Here is a 23,822-nt window from a genome sequence, read left to right as displayed (position 1 = left end):
AAAGAAGGCGTAACTTTTATTCTCGCTGTAGTATTGTTGTTGCCGCCACCATGTCGCGAAGGCGCTGTGTTTTGTTGTGAAAGCGAAACTACTTTGTTTGGCCTTCCAAAAGAGGATGATATTGCTTCGTCACGCCTGGAGCTGATCCGTGCTGGTTGCTGAGGAAATACAACAACTTTGCGCTGTGGATCGCCGGATCGGCTTTCACCGTGGCCGAAGCGGAGTCCAGCCCGGGGTCGTCACATGTGGTTGCCGCAAGCCCTCCGGACGCTCCTTCGTCGAATCCGCCGGCTGCGCCGTTCTCAAGCCCACTGGCCTCCGCTCACTCTAGCCCTCCGGCCGTTCCTCACTCTAGGCCCTCTGCTCACTCAAGGCCGCCGTGTGTGACGCTGTGTTTCGTTGTGAAAGCGAAACTACTTTGTTTGGCCTTCCAAAAATGGACACGACTAGAAATCAGTGGTTAAGTTGTATTTACAACACTGTTCCAGAACACTTCAACCCAAATATTCAGATGTGTGCAGCACATTTTATGGAGGACTGTTTCCTGATCCTGGGAGAGTAGAGTACAACGCCGGCTGTTCTGACTCACAGACTGTGAGTACGTGTTTTATGTTTAAAGGATTTGCCACTGACGATTCAAACGCGAGTTTTGGGCAGTGTTTACTAGTCATAATGATTTTAGGAGAGTTCAGAATAAATCAAATATAACAATTTATTATCAGTCAGGTAAATATGTATTATGCCAATTATCTCCACAGCCAATTCAACGATATCAAATCAATACAAGACATCAAATTCTCAAAGACAAATCTAAGAGTAAGATGCATACCTGACTTCGTGTGAAAAATACATAGTGTGAATTTTGTGGACACCTTCACACTACGGGCTTTCTGGCTACAGAATCGCCCTGACTGATTTGCAACTTTCCCTTAAATACTACCAGAACAAAGACAGAGAAATCTTTAAATCAGTTGTAAAAACATAAAAGACCTTTTGTTTGTTAGTTTCTGTGATCCAGGGTCACACCCGGCTGGAAACATTCTCACAGACCCCTAAAGGGGGACACACCCCCTCCTCAACACAACACAATTCTACAAAAGTGTTAAGTCTTTCTCACAATATAAATGACTACTTTGAAATTGAAACCATTTTACCAATCGCACAAAGACCTTTAAAATGACACTAAACATGAAGGGAAAAAACAACAGGTTCACAAGATACATGATATGTGGGATATGCATATTCTTAATGAACTTTGGGTGAAATCTTTTGGGGGAAAAGAGGGAGAGGCAGAGAGGCCAGGGGGAGAAGGGGGTCGTAAATGGGCGAGGAGAGAGGCGTTGTTTGCTCTCTTTGAAGATTTCTTCTCCAGATTTGTTTTATTGCATGGCGTCTGTTTTGTGTGAGTTCCTGAGTATTGGTTTCATGAAGAGTTAATTTCATAAGGAAATAAATTCAGTTCTTTCAGATGTAACATTTCCGTCACATGCTTGAGGTATTCGGCCAATCATAACGCACTGGATAGCTGGCCAATCACAGCACAGCTCGCTTTTCAGACCAATGAGCTTTGTAAAAATTGACGTGTTTCAAAAAGGCGGGGCATAGAGGAGAACATTTTTTTACAGTATGTGGAAAATAATGTGTTTTTTGAACCTTAAACCGCATAAACACATTTCATTACACCAAATACACAAAATAATGTTCTTTTTAGCAATATCATATGACCCCTTTAATATTAAGCATAAACTGTGTTTTAATGTCACTATTAATAAGGATTGTATGAGTATAATATCAGTCTTTAAATGCAATATATTTAAAGTGTACCTGAAGTATACTTACTTACTTACGCAATAGTTCCACTTTAGCACAATCAAATATACTTAAGTATATCTTTAGTTGGACTTCAGCAGTCCTTCCGCACAATTAAAGTGCATTAAGTACAAAATTATTTGTTCCAACTTAGCAGACTTTGGTTAGTATACTAAAAGTACAGATGCAGGGTATTTTTATTAAGTACATAGATATGTAAATGTTTTTGTAGTACTTAGCATGAAATAAATGTATTTCGAATATATTAGTATATTTATTTTTCGCTAGGGAAGCCCTAAAGAAAATTTTCAGTCAATATTCTACATTTAGATACCCTAAACTAACCACTGTATTTTTGCACACTTGCTTTATATGCTTAAACTACATATAATAAATCTTTCCTCTACACGGAGAACCTGCAATCTTCTGCATTTGAACTTCACCTGTTGTCTGGGAAAAGTAAACTATTCTCCCTAATTTTATCTTCCAGTTAGCACGCTAAACCACTTTCCCAGAACAGTTGCCATGGCCACACATTCCCGCACATCATCGTGCACAGCTTGCTGTGTATTTTTCCAGCTTGATTATTATGGAGCTTGACAGAGTATGTTGTGTCAGAGCAGTACAGTGGTGTTATTTTGTCTGGGTTTGTTTCAGTCAGTATGCATCACATCATGTAAAATCATGAGGAAGTTGGATCTACTGAATCACTATTGGCTCAAGAGCTTCACTGAGTATTGTTTTTGTTTTTTTTGGCAGACATACTGCTTTGCAAGTTCAGCCAGTTCAGCAGTTTCACTCGAAAGTCTTTTAGTAAAAGTCACAAAAGAAAAGTTTAGCAGTTACAGAAATTACAGTGCCAAGTACACAGTGAATGATACATCATGATTTCAGCACAATCCAAAGAATCAGAGAACAGTAAAACAATTATTTTAGTGTAATCTGTTTTCAGCAGAATGCACGTAAGACTTATAAATACACAATACATATGTATTATTATGCACATAATAAATTTTGTTTTCCAGTTTTTGAGGTTGGACAAAATTTGTAAGACATTTTTAAATACAATGCTGTTCAGTTTGGGGTTGGAAAGATTTTTAAAATCTGTAATATTTGATCAAAATACAGTAAAAAGACTAATATTGTAGCATACTATTATTATTTAAAACAACTGTTTGCTATGTAATATATTTTAAAATGTAATTTATTTCTATGATGGCAAAGCTGAATTTTTAGCAGCCAGCTGAAAATGCACATTTATTTGACGTATTTAAAATAGAAATCCTTAGTAAAAAAAAAAATTATAAATGTCACTTTTAAATAAATTTAATGCATTCTTGCTAAATAAAAGTAATAATTTCATTTTGGAAAAATCTTTGTGACCCCAAAAGTAAGAATTCAAGAAATGATACATACATTTTAGTTAAACTAGACATTGTATTTTTGCATGCTTCCTTTATATTCTTAATCTATGTCCTAAAAAACGAATCTTTCCCAATCACAGACCCCAGACATTTCATATTACATTTATTGTACATAAATATTGTATATAAAACTCAAGAGTTTTACATGATTTTCTTTTTCAAGTTAAATGCTTGAGCACTGTGCTGAGTAGATGTAATTGTTTGAATAAGAATAACTGACAATGAAATGACACAAAACATGTATTAACAAAAGATCAAAATGTTTTTATTCAAGAAATGCGCATTATTAGCAACAGTTGCACTTGAAATGTGGATATCCAGTTTTCTGAAACAGCTACATTTAATTATTTGTTATAAAAATCTGTCTAAAGGGAAAACCTCATGTGACTTCCTTTCAAGTATGTGTAAAAAAAAAAATATTAAAATGCATGTTGCATGTCAATAGCAATACAAAAACCCAGCAATAAATACATATTGAAATAAATTACTTAAACATTTATTGTACATAAATATTGTATATAAAACTCAAGAGTTTTACATGATTTTCTTTTTCAAGTTAAATGCTTGAGCACTGTGCTGAGTAGATGTAATTGTTTGAATAAGAATAACTGACAATGAAATGACACAAAACATGTATTAACAAAAGATCAAAATGTTTTTATTCAAGAAATGCGCATTATTAGCAACAGTTGCACTTGAAATGTGGATATCCAGTTTTCTGAAACAGCTACATTTAATTATTTGTTATAAAAATCTGTCTAAAGGGAAACCTCATGTGACTTCCTTTCAAGTATGTGTAAAAAAAAAAATATTAAAATGCATGTTGCATGTCAATAGCAATACAAAAACCCAGCAATAAATACATATTGAAATAAATTACTTAAACAAATAAATAACAAATATGACATCAAGTATCATGGTGAAGGCAATGAGGCCTTCAAAATCTTTTAGAGCTCTGAACTTCGCTCGTTCAAGACAACCGTTGGGTTAGTATGATGTTGTGTGGAGTGCACTGAGCTTGAATTCATGTTTTCTGAACTCTGATATTTCACATCAGGCACCTGAAAGGACACCATCGGACAAGGTCCCTTGATATTCATGCACACCAGCTTCTTCAATGAGGCTGTGTTAACAATGTCAAATCCCACTTTCCCACCAAATGTGCTAGGCATCCAGTATTCAGGAGAACAAATAGCATTTCCCATGAGGCCTTTGAGAGAGTAGGGCGCTCCCATCTCCACCATAGTCTCCCCAAACACAGAGTTGGGTCTGGGTTTCTCCACAAGAAGGCCAGTATACAGCTCGACCGCATCTATGTGACCGTACAGCTGCTTCATTTCGGCTGCCAGCTCCTTGTCTCCTGTTTTACCATACAGACAAGGTTACAATTACACAAGATGTATTTTTTCAAAATGTTCCCATTTCAGAAACTATGTAGTTTTTGTTTTTTAAATGTTGAATGATCTTACCTGTCATATCCTCGAAGGACGAGTAGGGCTTCATGTTGAAGCGTTTCCTGTAGGCATTTAAAGACTGGTAGCGCATCTCTCTGGAATGCTCCAGAACTTTAACAGCCACTGCTTGAACTGCAGCAGGCAGGTTACGTCCACCAGCAACCTGCTCACACAAAAATGATAGACATTAGCAAAGCCAGCAGAGTAAAGACTAGGGGATTGCTCACCCTCATGTCGTTCCAAAACTGTATGAACACAAAAGATATTTTGAAGAACTATGTTTGTCTATTGTCTAAAACAACACTGGACCCCAATAACTCATTTTATGGGCAAAAAACACTGAGGCGTTTTACAAAATATCTTCTTTTATGTTCCACAGAAGAGAGAAAGTCATTTGGAACGGCATGAAGCTTCTCTGAGAAGCTATAATCTACAGTATAAGTGAAACTCACCCTTCCAGCCCTCTGTTTGGTGAAGGAATCCACCATGTTGCGGATGCCGTGCTGGGTCAAAATAGAGTTGTTAAACACAAACTGGTGGTGGCCGTAGACCTGGTCCTGGATCTGAAAGTTGTCAGGCATCAGCGGGTGCCAGTGATACAGAGTGTTGAATTCGGATGCGATGCGGTTCTGGTACTGGAAGCGCTCATTGAAGAGAAGCTCCGGGTCAAACTTGAGCTTGAAGTGGTAGCCACTCAAGTGCTGAACATAGTCCTCGATCACAATTTTGATGGTCTCACCTGCATGGGAGAAAAAAGCGGGAATATTTCATTTTTCCTCCACAAAGTTATGAAGATCAGGATGGTTTCGAATGATGAGACCAAGACTCACCAATCAGGATGAGACGAGTGGTTTGGAAGATTCTCTCGTCGTCCCAGTCGGGATGCTCTTGCTTCATGATATCACAGACGCGGTTGTGCTCACGAAGCCAAATGGAGGCATACATCATCAAACCTGGAACCAAACCAAAGGCCTCATGGCCCACAGCAAATCTCTGTTCCTCTGGGACGTGAGGAGGATAGTGCATCTCCACCTGGACATCCTTCACCAATGGAGGATACACCTCACCATCCACAACCTATGAGTCAAATACATTTTGCATTTACTAGGTTTAAACCAACAAGCAATACTTGTGTCCATTTAAAAAAGATAGTTCACCCAAAAACAAAAATTCGGCCATCATTTCTTTCTTTCTTCAGCATTAAAGAAGATATTTTGAAGAATGGCTTGAATAAAAGTCAATGGGATCCAAAGTTGTTTTGATCCCTACTGACTTTTCTTGTATGGACTTCGCAAAAGAATGAAATGAGTGAATTACAGAATTTTCATTTTGGGGTGAAAAAAATGCTGTCCATTTTAATGTCCACAAACCTGATACTTTAGCTTTCCATCTTTAAATAGACGAAGTTTGTGTTGTCTCTCCAGTGTCTCTCCATAAATATGCCCCAAATCCACCTAAAACGTTAGAGAACCTTTAGAAATTGTACTGCAGTTCCTTGTTCCTTATAGACTGTGGATGGGATGTAAAATGTTCCCAAGTAAAATGGTTAATGAATGCCACTTACTCCATGGCCCAGGGCTTTGGTGAAGGCTGGTCCTTTTTTAAAGTCTGACTTGAAGAACTGGTGAGAGAAATGCTGGGCGAAGAAAGCAAACATGAGACTGGTCCTCTGTGGATCAGGGATGAACTGTTTCCTCACCAGCACCTTCTCCACCACCTGCTTTGCATTTGGGAGATCGGGCGTAGGGCAGTTCTGCGGCAATGGGACGAGGGTGCGGGTGTAATAGGACAAGTTAGAATACGCTTCCCAGCTTTTGTAGTTATAATCTGCATTGTACGTCGGTGGACTGTTGACCAAATGGGACCTTGCTGTAAAACAAGAAAGAGGAAAAGTGTAATTTTACATATTTATTTAGTCTCATTTTTGTTACATATTTCGATGAATTCACATTTAACTTACATGTCAGGACATATCTCATTATGGCATCTCTCAGGAAGGAGATGTTGTTGATGATGTCCCAGATCCATTTATAATGCGTTAAGATATAATGCACTATGTTTGGCCTCGGCTTCAGAGTTGATTTGATAAGTGTGAGAAGTTCGGCTGTGAGGCAAGAAAAAACAGTGTTGAGTGCACACATCTTCTCTTATGTAAAATGTTGATCTGTGTAAAAACAATCCATGGCCAGACTTACGGGTAGTACAGTTTTCACCATAATATCCCGTCCTGGTACAGTCACATTCATAAGCATCAGCACCCTTAGATAAACACACACCCTGGTTTTGGCAAGGCTGTGCACAGCAAGGGTCGTCTGCAGGAAACAGTCATGAAGAAAAGGCATGATTAGACTGCATTTGGGTAGAACAATCAAAGTCTGAAAGAAGCACGTAAGTCTAACATTGCTAAAGCTGAGTTAACTTACATCCTTCACCGAGAAAGATCCAAAAGCTTGAAAGTAAGACCAGGCAAATCAGTTTATTCATTCCAGAAGTTGTATGTAGAATGTTTGACTCCGAAGCAGAAGCGTGTACTCTGGTAGAGCGTGTGGAATGTGAGTGTCTGGATGCGCTCCTGTGCCTTTTAACTGCTTGAGAACGAGACGCTTGCGCAATTTCCAAGACGAGAAGAAAAAAAGGGGTTTGTAACGTCAGAAGCCTACACTCTAAAAAAAATGCTTGGTTTTAAAAAGGGACAAACACAGCTATTGGGTTGTTTTGAACCCAGTGGCGTAACTTTGCTTTGAAAAGTGGTGGGGACACCGCGCAACTCGTTTTGCTAGTTTTTCATTTAATAATCTAATTTACATGGGGACTGGGTTTAGAGTTGAACAAACTTCATTTTTGCTTGGAGACTGATATGTTCTCAGAATTGCTAAAAGTTTATATCACGCAATTCTGACTTTATTTCTTAGAATTGCCCGTTTATATCTCTCAATTAGAAATAGGTTATTTAGCCTATTTATCAAATTGTTATTGGTAAACACGTTTACAATGACACATATACTGTATAATAAATAATAAACCTAATAAAAAAAGATAATCTTAATGGTATTTATAGCTATGCTCGTATTTGCAACTAGCCTATAGCCTATATATTCTAAAGTATAGGCTATATTCAGGATTTAGCCTATATCCAGTGTTTATAAGAAGCCTACTTTATATCTGTTCCTCCAAAATAGGCTATTAAGTAATCAATTATATGAGTAAATTATAAATTATTATAATTTATTGGGCCTTTTATATTTATTATACATTTGATCAACTAGACATGACTTTAAATTGAGAAAAGATAGAATTACTTTGGAAACCTCCGTAGTTTTCAAAACCAGACACGACTTGGGCATTCCAGTGATTATTATCGCATTACTTTAACTCATGAGCGCCACCTTGTGTCAGAGAAAGTGTCGCTATTACATTCATTCACAATCTTACATGTGGGTTTATTTTTATGCGTTATAATTTAATCAGTCTGTCATAATCTTAAATGAAAACCTGGACACTTGCATGCGATGACATTTCTCACTTATAACATATTAAAAATATTAACATAGCGCTAAAATCATTCCCATCGGAGTCCTAGTGAAATTTGAAGAGCTGGGGCGGGGGAAGCGTTTTGCGTCCGCCCTGAAATCGACTGATTTTAGCGAATCTGTTATTATCAATATGCATTAACATGTAGTCTCTATGTTAGAAATGGAAAAGTGTAAAGCTGCTGCTCTTTTGCAGTGGTTAGATTTATTTGCATGCAGACAGCTGCTGAATTTATGACATTCGAGGCACATTTACTGTCTAGAAATAATTCTGTTTGGGAATCACCTAGTGTCTATTTCCTACTTCAGTTAAATGAGCTTCCTTCCTTTATACATACATACGCATTGTACTGCTCTTGACGCTCTAAATCCTTGACTTTGTGGATCATATGCGCAGGTTGAGCATCAGTATTCTCATAGATTGAAAGTAAATGTGGTGAGAGCTGAAAATGTGACGAAAGGAGCATTTGGGGATTTATGTGAGTATATATTTATGCTGTCTTCTTGCTATTTAAATAAACCCTTGAATGCGGATTCATACTTAAGTGACTGTGTGTTTGTTCACAGTGGACACCCCAGACCCTTATGTGGAACTGTCCATACCAACCACACCAGAGTCAAGAAAACGAACACGCCACATAAATAACGACATTAACCCAAAGTGGAATGAGACGTTTGAATTCATATTGGATCCCAATCAACCCAATGTTTTGGAGGTGAAAAATGACTACTCTTATTACTTATAAAATATTAGTGCACTTGCCTGTAAAGGCATTTTCTGTATTTGTCTCCTGATTCAAAACAGTGGTCCCAAAAAGTATTTTGAGACTTTAGTCACACTTTAAAATGTATGCACAAATCAAGTAGAATCTGCTGGCAAATTATACTAGACTAACTTCACATTTCTCAGCTGCTTTTGCAGAGACTTTTAACCAGCTGGTGTCATGGGGATATTTAGTGGATGTTTTGGAAGTCGGAACCCTATCAAGTTTACACAAGGGGCCCTTGAAGCTATAAAGTTCCCAAACACTTTCTGTCTTAATTTTAAACTAAACCTACACTAACGTTCAAAAATTTGGGGTCAGTAAGTTTTTCAACACTAAATCAGCATATTAGAATGATTTCTGAAGGATCGTGTGACACTGAAGACTGGAGTAATGAGAATATTCAGCTTTGTCATCACCGGAATAAATTACATTAGTAATATATTAAAATACAAATAACTTAACTGTTTTAATAATATTTCAAAATATTACTGTTTTTACTGGGGATTTTTGGGGGGGGAGGGTTCAAATAAATGCAGTCTTTATAATCATGAGAGACTTCTTTCAAAAATATTTAAATCTTACCAACCCCATCCTTTTGAATTGTAGTATGTATTGTTTTATCACTTAAGACTGTATAAACATCTTTTTGTGAAATGTTTTGCTTGAAAAGTGTGCCTGTGCTGTTGTTGGTTTATATGGCATGGTTTAATCAAGTATTATTAAAGGTGTTGTATTGAATTTTGAAAGTATTTGAAAATACATCAGCACTTTGTTATAATGCTTTTTCAATGCTCTTTATTTAGATGACACTGATGGACGCTAATTATGTCATGGACGAAACTCTGGGCACAGCTAAATATTCCCTCTCAAAGCTCAAAGTGGGGCAGACAGAGCATGTGAGCCTATCTATTGGCAAGGTAAAGGTTTTTCTTTTCTTTTTTCTCTTTTTTGTGGTTTACACCATGAACTTGCCATGAACTAAATTCGTAGTTACTGCTTTTCAGTGTCTAATTGTTTATTTTTTTTATTATTCTCCGATTTTTGCTAGACGACAAAAGTGTTCCTCGACTTGTTCTTAGAAGTGTGGTATGTATTAAGAAATGTTTATTTCTATACATTGTGTAAATTTTATGCATACAGGAGTGAATGAGGGACTGAAAGTGAATAATTTTTGTGCAGTGCGTCCACAGACTTGCGCTTCAGCATGGCACTGTGTGATCAGGAGAAACTCTTCATGCAGACACGCAGGGACAGAGTTATGCTCAGCATCAAGAAGCTTCTCAAAATGGAAAACCCACACTTCCTTCCAGCCTCACCTAGAGAGGTAAAGTCAAAAACCACAAAAGCTGCCTTATAAACTTCTTATCTTATATCTAGCGAGAGCGATCCTTTCTGATAGCAGCTCTATTTTTGCACAGGTTCCCACCATCGCCATTTTGGGTTCTGGAGGTGGTTTCCGTGCAATGGTTGGTTTCTCTGGTGTGATGAAGGCTTTGTATGAATCTGGGGTGCTTGACTGTGCATCATACGTGGCAGGACTTTCTGGATCAACATGGTCAGTAAAAGTCGAATGTTTCGTTTTTTTCTTTAAAACAGATGCAAAAATCCCATGGGCTTCTCCAATCTTAAAAATTCCAGTAATGGTTCCAAAAAGGGCTTTTCACAGCATTGCCATAGTAGAACCGTTTTGGGTTCCTCTAAGAACCTTTCAGTAAACAGTTCTCAAAAGAATAGCTTATTTTCTTAGAGTGAAGAACATTTAGTAATCTGAAGAACTTTTTTCCACTATAAAGAATCTTTTGTACAGTGGGAAGGTTCTATGGATGTTCATGGAACCATAGATGCCATTAAAGAACCTTTCCAGGGACCAGAAAATCCAAAAAGGTTTATGCGGGTCACTAATTAACCATCCAAAACACCCTAGCAACCACAAAGTAATGCCCTAGAAACTATCCTAAATGAATACCCTAGCAGCCACATAACAATATGCTAAACACTATTCTGAACACTTCAACAACCACATCAATCACCAATCACATCAAAAATGGTAAAAATCTCGTGAACATCCATGTTGGTTATATTTCTACAGGTATATGTCCATGCTGTACTCGCACCCTGAGTTTCCCGCTAAAGGCCCAGGGGATATTAATATGGAGCTGATGAACAGAGTCAGCAATAGCCCACTCAAACTGCTCCTGCCCCAAAACATCAACCGCTACGTTAAAGCGCTGTGGAAGAAGAAATCGGCCGGACAGCCTGTCACCTTCACTGACATCTTTGGGATGTTGATCGGAGAGACTCTTATTCCAGGGGTGAGATATGCAGGAATACAAACTGGGTTATTGAGAGTTTTTACTGTAGCAGGCCATCAATAGTGGCATGAACTGCACTGGGCTGCACTGTACTCTATTTATACACTGTAGTTTGTTCAAGTACAAAGACTCCTTTGTATGTTGTCTCTCTATTATGCATCCCAATGCAAATGGACCCTTCTCTTGGGAAGGTCCTTGTACATCAGGAAGATACTTCTCTAGCTCCTGTATTTAGGAACGCATACTACCATTAATGTATTCCATTAATATTTTGTTTTAGAAAGAAATAAATTAACACTTTTATTCAGCATGGATGCATTAAATTGATCAAAAGTGAAATAATGTTACAAAAGATTTATATTTCAAATTAATGGTGTATTTTATGACATCAAAGAATCCTGAAAAAAGAGTATCATGGTTTTCAGCATAACTGTTTTCAACCACAACTCTTTTCAATACCAAATCAGCATATTTAAATAAATTCTGAAGGATCATGTGACACTTAAAACTGGAGTAATAAGTGCTAAAAATTCAGCTTTGTTGTCACTGGAATTACAATACATTTAAATAGAGAACAGTTAAATTTTACTAATATTATGGTTTTTACTGTATAAAAAAAAAAAAAATGTAAATTAAAAAATGCATCCTTGGTGAGCATAAAATACTTTTTTCTCCTAATGACCCCAAACCTTTGAAATGTAGTGTATGAGAAAATGTGCACACTTGATATTGTGCATTCACGTTGCTTATTTGTCCACTAGAGTAAGATATTTTTGAATCATTTACTATTTAAATATGACATTTCTGAAATATTTGCAGAGATATAGATGCAGCTTAGCAATAATGGACCACTGAAAGTGTGTCTGATATACATGATGACCAATTGATTTTAGGAAAAGATTTCTATTGCTTGAATGGACCCAAACTGCACCAAAAATGTCATCATTTATTTTCTCTGTGAAACACAAAAGGAGGAATTTTTGAAAATCGACTTGCTGTTTTTGTCCACGTAGTTACAATTAATGCAGACTGGAGCTTTTAATCTTTAAACAGGACGCAAAATCATCATAAAAGTATCAGATAATAACACAACTTTATATACATACTAAAGCTATACATTAGCTTAGTGTGAGAAACAATCCTGTCTGACCAGCAGAGTGTTTAAAATGTCCTCTTTTCATGTTCCAATGTAAAAAAGTAAGTCAGACATGACATGAGGATGAGTAAAAGATGAGGAGACTTTAATTTTAAGATGCATTGTTCCTTTAATTAAACTACACTTTTAGCACCATACTTTTAGAAAATGCAATGCCTTATTTTAATATCAATTTTTACGTGCATTGACACAGATGCCCTAAAGAAAAAAGTTTGATTGTTAAGCTAACTTTGTGTGTGTGTGTGTGTGTGTGTGTGTGTTTTGCACAGAGAATGGACACTAAACTGAGCTCCCTGCAGGCGAAAATTAATGAAGGTCAGAGCCCCCTTCCTCTCTTCACCTGTCTGCACGTCAAACCTGATGTCTCTGAACTCATGTTCGCAGGTAAGATGACAGTTCACATAAACATTAAGAATGCTACATTATATTGTTTTGTCCGCTATTGATTGTTGTGTGAATTGTAGAAATATTATTAAAAAGAAATGAGAAAGACAGCAACTGTCCGTATTTGTACAAATTTGTATTTTAGCGCTTCATGGCCTCCGTGGAAGCTGAACACTATCGATTTGTTTACATTTGCTTAATACTGTGGAAAACATACAAATACTTGTTATAATGATTGACCCACTGTGAATTCATTATGAATTTTCACAGCCCACAGGTGTAGACACACTATTTTTAGACACTAGTCATTGTGTGGGTAGGTTGTTTTCTGTTGAATAGGATCAGAGATTGTAACTAAACATATGATGGTTAAGTGGAAGTATTTGTCAGATCAATGCGGGTCACTTACTGTACATTACGCTTTGTATTTGTGTGAACATGAGTCAGATAGTTGAGTAGTATTGGTAGTGCAGTGTAACAGATAAAAGCGCCTTTGATCGTCATTTTGGCTTAATAATATTGGGTTTGTTTCCTCTGTCTCAATCAGACTGGGTGGAGTTCAGCCCGCATGAGATTGGCATGGCCAAATACGGCACCTTCATGTCTCCGGGGCTGTTTGGGAGCAAGTTCTTTATGGGCAACGTTGTGAAACAATACGAGGAAAACCCCTTACATTTCCTCATGGGTAAGACTGGGACTGCTCTGAATTTCAACAGAACAGTTTGCTAAGAGACCCCTCAATATGCATATAGTGTCACTGGATACTGACAGCAGTTACTCATGTACTGTGTGATTACTCATACTCATACCCATCAATATATATATATAATATTCCTAAGAATACAGTTGGATTGAAGAATTAGTTCACTCCAGAATTCAAATTTCCTGATAATTTACTCACCCCCATGTCATTCAAGATGTTCATGGCTTTTGTTTTGTTTCATGGCTTTTGTTCTTCAGTCGAAAAGAAATTAAGGGGAAAAAAATGTATTTTTCTCCATATGGTGGGCTTCAACGGGGACCAAGGTGTTGAAGACCCAAATTGCAGTTTCAATGCAGCCTCAAAGGGCTCTACACAATCCCAGCTGAGCAATAAGGGTCTTATCTATCAATACAACGGTCAATTTCTAAAAAAAAAATGAAAAATATTTTAGCGCTTCATGGCCTCCGTGGAAGCTGAACACTATCGATTTGTTTACATTTGCTTAATAATGCTGTGGAAAACATGCAAATACTTGTTATAATGATTGACCCACTGTGAATTCATTATGAATTTTCACAGCCCACAGGTGTAGACACACTATTTTTAGACACTAGTCATTGTGTGGGTAGGTTGTTTTCTGTTGAATAGGATCAGAGATTGTAACTAAACATATGATGGTTAAGTGGAATTATTTGTCAGATCAATGCGGGTCACTTACTGTACATTACGCTTTGTATTTGTGTGAACATGAGTCAGATAGTTGAGTAGTATTGGTAGTGCAGTGTAACAGATAAAAGCGCCTTTGATCGTCATTTTGGCTTAATAACATTGGGTTTGTTTCCTCTGTCTCAATCAGACTGGGTGGAGTTCAGCCCGCATGAGATTGGCATGGCCAAATACGGCACCTTCATGTCTCCGGGGCTGTTTGGGAGCAAGTTCTTTATGGGCAACGTTGTGAAACAATACGAGGAAAACCCCTTACATTTCCTCATGGGTAAGACTGGGACTGCTCTGAATTTCAACAGAACAGTTTGCTAAGAGACCCCTCAATATGCATATAGTGTCACTGGATACTGACAGCAGTTACTCATGTACTGTGTGATTACTCATACTTCCCATCAATATATATATATAATATTCCTAAGAATACAGTTGGATTGAAGAATTAGTTCACTCCAGAATTCAAATTTCCTGATAATTTACTCACCCCCATGTCATTCAAGATGTTCATGGCTTTTGTTTTGTTTCATGGCTTTTGTTCTTCAGTCGAAAAGAAATTAAGGGGAAAAAAATGTATTTTTCTCCATATGGTGGGCTTCAACGGGGACCAAGGTGTTGAAGACCCAAATTGCAGTTTCAATGCAGCCTCAAAGGGCTCTACACAATCCCAGCTGAGCAATAAGGGTCTTATCTATCAATACAACGGTCAATTTCTAAAAAAAAAAAAGAAAAATGTATATACTTTTTAAGTATATACAGCCGCATTGAAACTGCAATTTGAAAATACATTACAAGAATACTATAGAATATGATACAATGCTACATGCTCATATTATTTTAAATTGAATAAATGTTCATGATACTGCTGCTGTTATTACAAATGACGGCATAAAAATTACAAATGCATGCAGCCTTGTTCAGCATGACAGACTCTTTCAAAAAACTTTTTAAAGGTAGTGTAGGTAAACAAATAAAGTTTGTTACAATGTAACTCTTTATATAAATGCTACATATGTTAAATAAAGAACACTTCTCTTGCACAAACATCTTACACCCTTTCAAGAACATTTTCTCAGTTGAAGAAAGTCAGAAAGAAGTCCTTCATAATTTTGTTTACTAGAATATCAGTTCCAAGTATTGTTTGCCGTAAAGCAGTTTTAATGTAAGTGTATGTGCTGCAGGTGTATGGGGCAGTGCTTTCTCCATCCTCTTTAACCGGGTTCTGGGGGTGAAGGAGACAACCAGCAGTAGCACAATGGAGGAGGAGCTGGGTGAGTAGGATTGTGTCTTTGTGTGATTGTGTTGGGCAATAAAGCATTACTTAGCAAGTCGTTACTGTAATTTGATTACTTTTTAGTAACGGAGTAATTTAACACGTTATAATTTTCAAAATAGTAATTAGAGTATAGTTACAAGCCTAAGTCTCTATACGTTACTGCCGCGTTACATTGCTGACAGAATGCAGTGTTTTATAATCTAGAGATTGTAAAGAGGATGTAGCACACGCACTGTCGAGTCAAGTGCCAGTGGATTAGAGACCTGCTCCCGCGAGACCCGAAGCAACAGAGTGCGGCGCGGGACAAGATGGGCGAGTGCTGGTGCGGGCGGGTAGACACTCGTGTGTGTGTGCGGGATGCGGGAGAATAAAATGATTCACTGGTCTCCCAGCAAAATAGAAATATCTAAACATAAAATATCTAAAATAAATAAATTGTTATTCAAAAGCAACATGAACTAAATGTTGATGCTTTAATAACAAATATTTATCGGGAGCGTGTATGCTGGGATTTCATAAATGTAATGGAGAAAAAGGTTACGTAACTAGTAATGTAACTAATTACTAATTACTTTTGAAATAAAGTAATCAGAACAGTAACGTGATTACTTTTAAAAGGAGTAATCAGTAATTTGATTACATTTTCAGAGTAACTTGCCCAACACTGTCTGTTAGCTATCAGAGGCAAAGAACTTGATGGAAGAGACAAATTGCTCCACATTTCAAAATAACCCAAATGTAGGCCAAGTTAGATTGTTATCATATTGTCAGTTTGTATCCTTGTAACATGCTGAAATGCGCCAATACTAGTTGTTCTAATGCAAACATGTACAGTTGACATAAGTGATAAGATTAACACACTGCTACACTGATCTACACACATTTCACGTGTGACCTCAGTCATAGATAAGTACAGTTCATAAGTACAGTAGCATAAGTAACAGTTCAGTATGTTCATGTTCCACTATTCATACATAAGTTTTGATTAAGTTTTTCCAGACTGGGACATGTTCTCATTAGTGTAGGTCATTAGTGTAGTAAAGAATCAGGGGACCACAATGAAAAATCTTAATGTTTTTCTATGCAAAATTTAAATACTTTTTTGTGAGTGTCACCCATACAGTGAAACTCGGGACAATGAAAAGAAAGGGGTTGTCTCTTATCATGGGTACAATCTGAAACTGTTTGCATCTTCTGTTTTTCAGAGCAAATTAAACCCGAGCATATTGTGGGTGATGATTCAGCAGATAATGAGGAGGAAACTCAAAGGGGTGAGAAAGTCCTCTCTGATCGTTTATCACACACATACACTCAATTCAGTTCAGGGCTCAACAATAACAATGACCTATTGGTTTGGGGTCAGTGTGTGAGAGTTTAAGATCAGTTGATGGGTCACATACACTGTGCTGCGTCATTACATCCCGTGTTTCTTCATGTACATGTTTTTATACCTTACATGTTTAGACATTTGGTTTTGTGTGGTATGCTGAACATTGGTATTTTAATTTGGTTTTATTAATTTATTCATTTGATATTACCGGGGTAACATTATGTATAGGTTTAATGTTTTATTCATTCATTCATTCATTCATTTTAATTGTTACCAAGGTAACATATATCTAACCGTGTAATGTTTTACACAATATGCCAACAGTTTCCAGTAAAATTGTATGTATTATTAACTTTCATTGAGTTACATCATAGTTACATAATTTCCAGGTATTATTGCAAATTAAAAATCTAATAAATGTATCATGGTAAAAATAAAAAAAGATATAAACTTAAGATAAATAAATGTAAGTATACCCTAGGGGAAAATAAATATACTAAAATGTATTTGAAATACATTTATTTCATGCTAAGTGTACTACAAATGCATTTATATATTTATGTACAGTACTTAATAAAAATACCCTGCAACTGTACTTTTAGTATACTAAACTGGTATATTTAAACTGCTAAATTGGAACAACTAATTTTGTACTTAATGCACTTTAAATGTGTGGAAGTAGTGCTGAAGTCCAACTAAACATATACTGAAGTATATTTAATTGTGTTAAAGTGGAGCTATTGCAAGTATACTTCAGGTACCCTTTAAATATCTCGCATTTAAAGACCGATATTATTCAAAAATCATACAATCCTCATCAACAGTAAGATTAAAACACATTTTGGGTTTAATATTAAGAAATGTTCATTGTGCACAAGTAGTACTCCAAATAAAGTTTAATTAATCAGTAAATCTCGAGCGATATGTCAGGAAATATGTTAATAGATTTTAACTATGCTTAGTGTGAAATAAATGTATTTTAAATATATTACTTTTTTACTAGGGTGTTTTTCTGATACATGTATATACCAATGAAAATACATTTTTAATTAATTTTTGTGGTTGGTGCAGTGAAAATATTATGTCAGGAAATATGTTAATAGATTTTAACTATGCTTAGTGTGAAATAAATGTATTTTAAATATATCACTTTTTTACTAGGGTGTTTTTCTGATACATGTATATACCAATGAAAATACATTTTTAATTCATTTTTGTGGTTGGTGCTGTGAAAATATTGGCAGACTAGGTAAACATCTGGGAAAAATGAGCCAGAGAATCATTGTTTGCCTCTGTCTCTCTTTCATCCAGGAGGCACAGAGAGTGCAGAGGCAGAAGATGAGCGGCAGCGTCATGCCCAGGCTAGCTGGGTTCAGCGCATGTTGACCTCCATAATGGGGGACACCACCCTGTTCACCACACGTGAGGGCCGTGCCGGCAAGGTGCACAATTTCATGCTGGGACTCAACCTAAACTCCTCCCTGCCCTTCTCTCCCTTCAGCGGCCTCATGAACCAGACCTCAGTGGATGAGGAGGTTGATGCTGTTACAGGTACAAATGAGTCATTTAGCTGCCACTTTTATGCAAATTTAGATACATTTTGATGTCAAGGGCCCCCAAATATGATAAAGCCCTTGCAAGGACCCCCTCCTTAAAAAGGAAGACCATTATAATTAGAAAAGCTATATTTGATATATATACAGACTTCATTATATACTATATGAGGAAAACTCATTTTTATGTTAATTTAGCTTTTCATTTTTCATCTAGATTATTGAATATTATTCAATATAATAATTTTTATATTATTAAATTGAATAAAATCTCATAATCTTGATTTTTTTTTTTTAAGGCAAAATTAACTTCTTTTTTTTTCAAGTTTAAATATTTTTCACTGATATTTTTCACAGACCCCCCTAGCACCTACTTGGGGTCTTCACATCCCATTTTAAAAACCCCTGACTCATAGTTCATCCAAACGTAAGGCGCCTTAATCATTAATCAAATTCAAGGTTCACCCTTCAGAGGATTCAATCCCACAACGTTTTTGTCCTGAATTTTACTCTGTATTTTTCTTAGTGCCTGAAACCTCTACTTAACCTGGTCTTGTCAGGTATGAAGTAAAAAAAAAAATGGGTGTGACGGACTGTAGGTGGAACAATAGGCTGAAATCTGGTCAGGAGCCACGAGACTTGATGATGGGCTTTCAAATATTATTGGTGACTGAGTGGGAGGAAGTCAGTTAGTCAGCTCTCAAAACTTCTTACATCTAAGAAATACCAACACACCCAGTGAGGATTAACTTTTCTCCCAGGGGTTAAAAATGCAGAAACATCACACAGGAAGCATCTTTGACACACGCATGTCACTGCAAGATCGTGTTAAATGAGTTTTCTGCACTTTCTTAAGTTTATGTGTCATTCTGTTAATCTCACTGATGATGAAGGCAAAGTCTTGTTTATAATTACTGATAGTAATAGCACTGCATGTCTCTTTGACTCAGCAGCAGTCTACTTCCTGTTGACACTTGGGTGTGGGGAAAAAGATAAGTGCTTGTAAGAATTTGTACAGTAATGCTGAATAAATTATGACATTGTTGCATAAAATTTTCATTACTCACAAGTAGCTAGATGAATGTTAGTAATGGCATTCTGCAGTTCCTTTTATAGGTCATTGACAAACAAGTGATAACATTGAAATTAAATTTTCCTGCAGATCCCGACGAGTTTGAGCGAATCTATGAGCCCCTAGATGTGAAGAGTAAGAAAATCCACGTGGTGGACAGCGGTCTTACCTTTAACCTGCCCTATCCTCTCATTCTGAGGCCACAGAGAGGAGTTGACCTCATAATTTCCTTTGACTTCTCAGCCAGGCCCAGTGATTCCAGCCCGCCATTCAAAGTAAGTGTCTAACATGAAGCTTATGCATGACACATACAAATTAAAGGGATAGTTCACCCAAAAATGAAAATGATGTCATTAATTACTCACCCTCATGTCGTTCCAAACCTGTAAGACCTTCGTTCATCTTCGGAACACAAATTAAGATATTTTTGATGAAATCCGAGAGCTTTCTGACCCTGCATAGATGGCAAGGGAACTACCACGTTCAAGGCCCAGAAAGGTAGTAAGGACATCGTTAAAATAGTCCATGTGACATCAGTGGTTCAACCTTCATTTTATGAAGCTATGAGAATACTTTTTGTGTGCAAACAAAACAAAAATAACGACTTTATTCAACAATATCTTCTCTTCCGTGTCAGTCTTCAACGCACGTAACTTTTTGACTGAACTAAAGCATAAAAATTCCATAATATATTTGCAGACATTTAGGACACATGCTAAGTTCGCATTTCTCTGAACACAACGCTACAGCTAGTTATTCTACTTTGCATTCCATGTCGGAATGTCTGTTTTTGTTTTGGTCCATGTGTTTCCGCCCACTGCCAATTTACTCAGTAGTATTTCGACATCCTGGGTTGCCAGTTGGGGGAAAACACAGCGTATTGCAGCCACGGAAGCCAGCAAATAAACTGGGTCAGATTACAGATTCTACCCAACCTATTAGGCCTCGGCATCCATCTAAAAAGCTCTATGACCAGTTTAAAGCTTGTCACCTTCCATTGTCAATTATGTTTGTTCCTGTTGCGTGTCCTCAATCTGGCAACCCGTGTGAGCTTCAAGTCAAGGAGAAGGGGGGTGGGAGAAACAACTCTCTCCAGTATTTTGAATTTGGACTGCAGTACCCAATTCAAATACTAGCTGTCAATATTACACACAATGCAGTTTGAGGTTACAGTAAAAAGGAAGTACATTTTTACTGGTTTCACAATTTCTGCCTTTAAGCTCAGTTCCTGTGAGCATAGCAGAATGGGTCTTAGTTATATATACTAAATATTATTGCAATTTAGAATAATGGTGGTGGCAAAGTGGAATTTTCAGCAGCCATTACTCCAGTCTTCAGTGTCACATAATCCTTCAGAAATCATTCTAATGTGCTGATTTGGTGCTCATTAAACGTTTCTTATTATTATCAATGTTGAAACCAATGGTGCTTCTTAATATCACTGTGGAAACTGTCATACATTTTTATTCACCTTTTTTGATGAATAGAAAGTTCAAAACAACAGCATTTATTTGTAATAGAAATCTTTTGTAACATTATAAATGTCATCAAATTGTGTCCTTGTTTGTCTGTGTTAGGAGATACTGTTGGCTGAAAAATGGGCCCGTATGAATAAGCTGCCATTCCCTAAGATCGATTCGAAAGTATTTGACCGAGAGGGTCTGAAAGAGTGCTATGTGTTCAAACCCAACAAGGGAGACAAGAGCTGCCCCACCGTCATTCATTTCGTCTTGGCCAACATCGACTTTCGGAACTTTAAAGCCCCAGGTGAGAGCATGTAACAGTAAAAGTTCCCAGCTCATTTCAAATCATGACTTGCACGAAACTGTGGCTCAACTAGTAAATGAGTTGTCTGACTGATTCAGTCTATGATTCACACTCTGTGGTTCCTACTGCATGTTCAGTTCAATCTGATTCACCAACTGGGTCCACTGATTAATAAAAAAAGAATCACAGAGACTTGTTTGCAAATTGTAAAGCACATTGCACTGTATGTTTGTATATTTGGATGTTTTGTGTGCAGTCAACAAGGAAAACACAATAGAAGGTTGTGTCAGTACATTTGTCCTTATTATTTGTCAGTACACACAACTTAATATAAATATGTACTGTAAATACACTACCATTCAAAAGTTTAGGGTCAACAAGTTTTTTTAAGAAATATATACTTTTATTTACATGTAGAATATTACAGAAGATTTCAGTTCAAATAAATGCTGTTCTTTGAACTTTCTAGTCATCAAAAATTCTGAAAAGGTATCACAGTTTCCACCAAAACATTGTAGTTTTTATGAATATTCTGAAATTGTTTTTATTTTGTGTTTTTGTCATTTTTATTAGATTAAAATTTTTAGAAAATATTATTTCAGTTTGAGTTATTTTAGTACATCAAGTTACACTAAATTAGTGCTGTCAAACGATTAATCGCATCCAAAATAAAAGTTTTTGTTTACATATGTGTGTGTATTGTGTATATATAAATAAACACACATACAGCATATATCTTTATAAATATTTAAGTGTATTTAAATTGTATATTTATATAATTTATATCATATATAAATCGATTTAATATATAAACGTAACATATTTGTCTTAAATATATACATGCAATATATATAATATATATAATTATTTATATAATAAATATACACAATACACACATATATATTATGCAACAAAAACTTTTATTTTGGATGCGATTAATCGTTTGACAGCACTACACTAAATGAAAATGAGAAACATTGCCTTGACAGCTAGTTGAAATAAAATGCTTAATATATAGAATTAATGTAATGTTTTTATGTTAGCGTCAATGTTTTTAATGGTTTTACTTATATAGCTATAACTAGTCATATAGCTATAATAACCCTGAATAGAAAACAGTTATTACTGTTTTACGGTATTTTTGATCAAATTAATGCAGCCTTGGTGAGCATAAAAATATTACAAACCTCAAACAAACTTTTGAATTGTACTGTATACAGAGGGATCCACAAGTCTAAGGCCACATTGAAATCCAGGGATTCAAACTCTAATTTAAACCTGGAAATAATGTATTAGGATGTTAGAATTTTTAAAGAAGAAAACGTTGTCAAGCGTTTGTCAAGCGAATCAGATTCTGTACTATTTTTAGGTCACTAAGAAATTGTTAGTGACGTGTGAACATATTTTAAAAAATTCTCATTTCTGTTTTCTTGAAGGAGTTCCCAGGGACACAGACAAGGAGATAGAGTTTGGCGACTTTGACATATTTGACGATCCAGCCTCTCCCTTCTCTACTTTCAACTTCCAATATTCCAACCAGGCCTTCAAGAGGCTTCATGACCTCATGGAGTTCAACACGCTCAACAACATTGAGGTCAGTTCTTCTCCTTCAAACTCTGATTCAGTCACCTTCACAGCAGTTTTTGCAGTTTCTTTCAACATGGCTCTGTTTTGTTTCGTAGGTTATAAAAGAAGCAATTAAAGACAGCATTCTGCAGAGACGAGAGAACCCCTCACGCTGTTCGGTTTCCCTATCACTCAGTGAGATTGAAAACAAGAAGTTCCTGAAACGAGATACCAGCAATGCAAAACGACACACCTAACAGATAGCTGCAAAAAGCTTCGCAAAAGCCTTGACGTCTGGGAATTCATCGGTCCACTGGTGCTGGTTCTCATTCAGCCATTTCATGAGAATCACTGAGCAGATTCATCAGTCAAGACTGGATTGACCTTATTACAGGGTCATTTTTATGCTGCATTCCAGACAACTTTGAATTCTCCCACCTCCTACTTAAAGGGGTCCTATTATGCTCTTTTACAAAGTCCTGATTTTGTTTTGGGCGTGTACTAGAACAGGCCCTCATACTAGGTTGTTCGAAAAACACATTATTTTTCACATATTTTACATTATTACAACACCTCTCTCCTCAGTCTGGCATGAACGGCTCGAATAGTTCCTGTATCAAATGAAGGCCCGCCTTCTGAAATACGAAATGTGCTTTGATTGGTTAGCTGGGCCAGTGTGTGTTGTGATTGCTTAGCTGGGCCAGTGTGTGTTGTGATTGTTTTGCTGGGCCAGTGTGTGTTGTGATTGGTTAGCTGTTAGCCCCTTACCATAGCCGCCTGCGAGCTTCAGTGTAAATATTGTGTCAAAATCAAACCAATTTGAGCGCGAATTAAACCCGGATGATTGTAACCACTCTAAGTTTGTCTGCCGTGAGAAAACTAGCGTGTCTCAGACATAGTGATAACACTCGTTGCCTTCTCTAGCGCAGCTCAACCAGGTCTCGTCCCATTCGTCGATATTTGTGATATCACAAATCCCAGAAAATATGTGCTGTAGTC

At 36.7% G+C, this 23,822-nt stretch overlaps 2 protein-coding genes across 2 annotated transcripts in view; one reads left to right on the top strand and one right to left on the bottom strand.

Moving 5' to 3' along the window:
• Positions 1-23,325, top strand: part of LOC107594671 (cytosolic phospholipase A2) — a 35,926-nt gene extending 12,601 nt beyond the window's left edge. The window contains exons 3-18 of the mRNA XM_016284808.1: positions 8,615-8,696; positions 8,785-8,933; positions 9,788-9,901; positions 10,033-10,070; positions 10,164-10,308; positions 10,403-10,539; positions 11,074-11,296; positions 12,722-12,836; positions 13,384-13,521; positions 15,441-15,530; positions 16,741-16,806; positions 18,177-18,416; positions 19,581-19,765; positions 21,068-21,257; positions 22,694-22,851; positions 22,940-23,325. Coding sequence (XP_016140294.1) covers positions 8,615-8,696; positions 8,785-8,933; positions 9,788-9,901; positions 10,033-10,070; positions 10,164-10,308; positions 10,403-10,539; positions 11,074-11,296; positions 12,722-12,836; positions 13,384-13,521; positions 15,441-15,530; positions 16,741-16,806; positions 18,177-18,416; positions 19,581-19,765; positions 21,068-21,257; positions 22,694-22,851; positions 22,940-23,080 — 2,211 coding nt within the window. The 3' untranslated portion in view covers positions 23,081-23,325. The remainder of the gene's footprint in view (positions 1-8,614; positions 8,697-8,784; positions 8,934-9,787; positions 9,902-10,032; positions 10,071-10,163; positions 10,309-10,402; positions 10,540-11,073; positions 11,297-12,721; positions 12,837-13,383; positions 13,522-15,440; positions 15,531-16,740; positions 16,807-18,176; positions 18,417-19,580; positions 19,766-21,067; positions 21,258-22,693; positions 22,852-22,939) is intronic.
• LOC107594645 (prostaglandin G/H synthase 2-like) lies at positions 4,006-7,232 on the bottom strand. The gene is made up of 9 exons (XM_016284769.1): positions 7,111-7,232; positions 6,883-6,999; positions 6,648-6,791; positions 6,252-6,556; positions 6,058-6,141; positions 5,518-5,764; positions 5,140-5,426; positions 4,703-4,850; positions 4,006-4,593 (listed from the first exon to the last, which is right to left on the bottom strand). Exons 1-9 carry the CDS (start codon positions 7,169-7,171, stop codon positions 4,181-4,183), a joined length of 1,806 nt encoding a protein of 601 aa, XP_016140255.1. The 5' UTR covers positions 7,172-7,232; the 3' UTR covers positions 4,006-4,180.
• Positions 23,326-23,822: the final 497 nt, after the last annotated feature.

Source organism: Sinocyclocheilus grahami, unplaced genomic scaffold, assembly GCF_001515645.1.
Source record: "Sinocyclocheilus grahami isolate Dianchi unplaced genomic scaffold, SAMN03320097.WGS_v1.1 scaffold188.1, whole genome shotgun sequence".
Classification (NCBI taxonomy): domain Eukaryota; kingdom Metazoa; phylum Chordata; class Actinopteri; order Cypriniformes; family Cyprinidae; genus Sinocyclocheilus; species Sinocyclocheilus grahami.
Note: the sequence above shows the minus strand (reverse complement) of the source record. Positions and strands in the feature narration are given on the sequence as shown.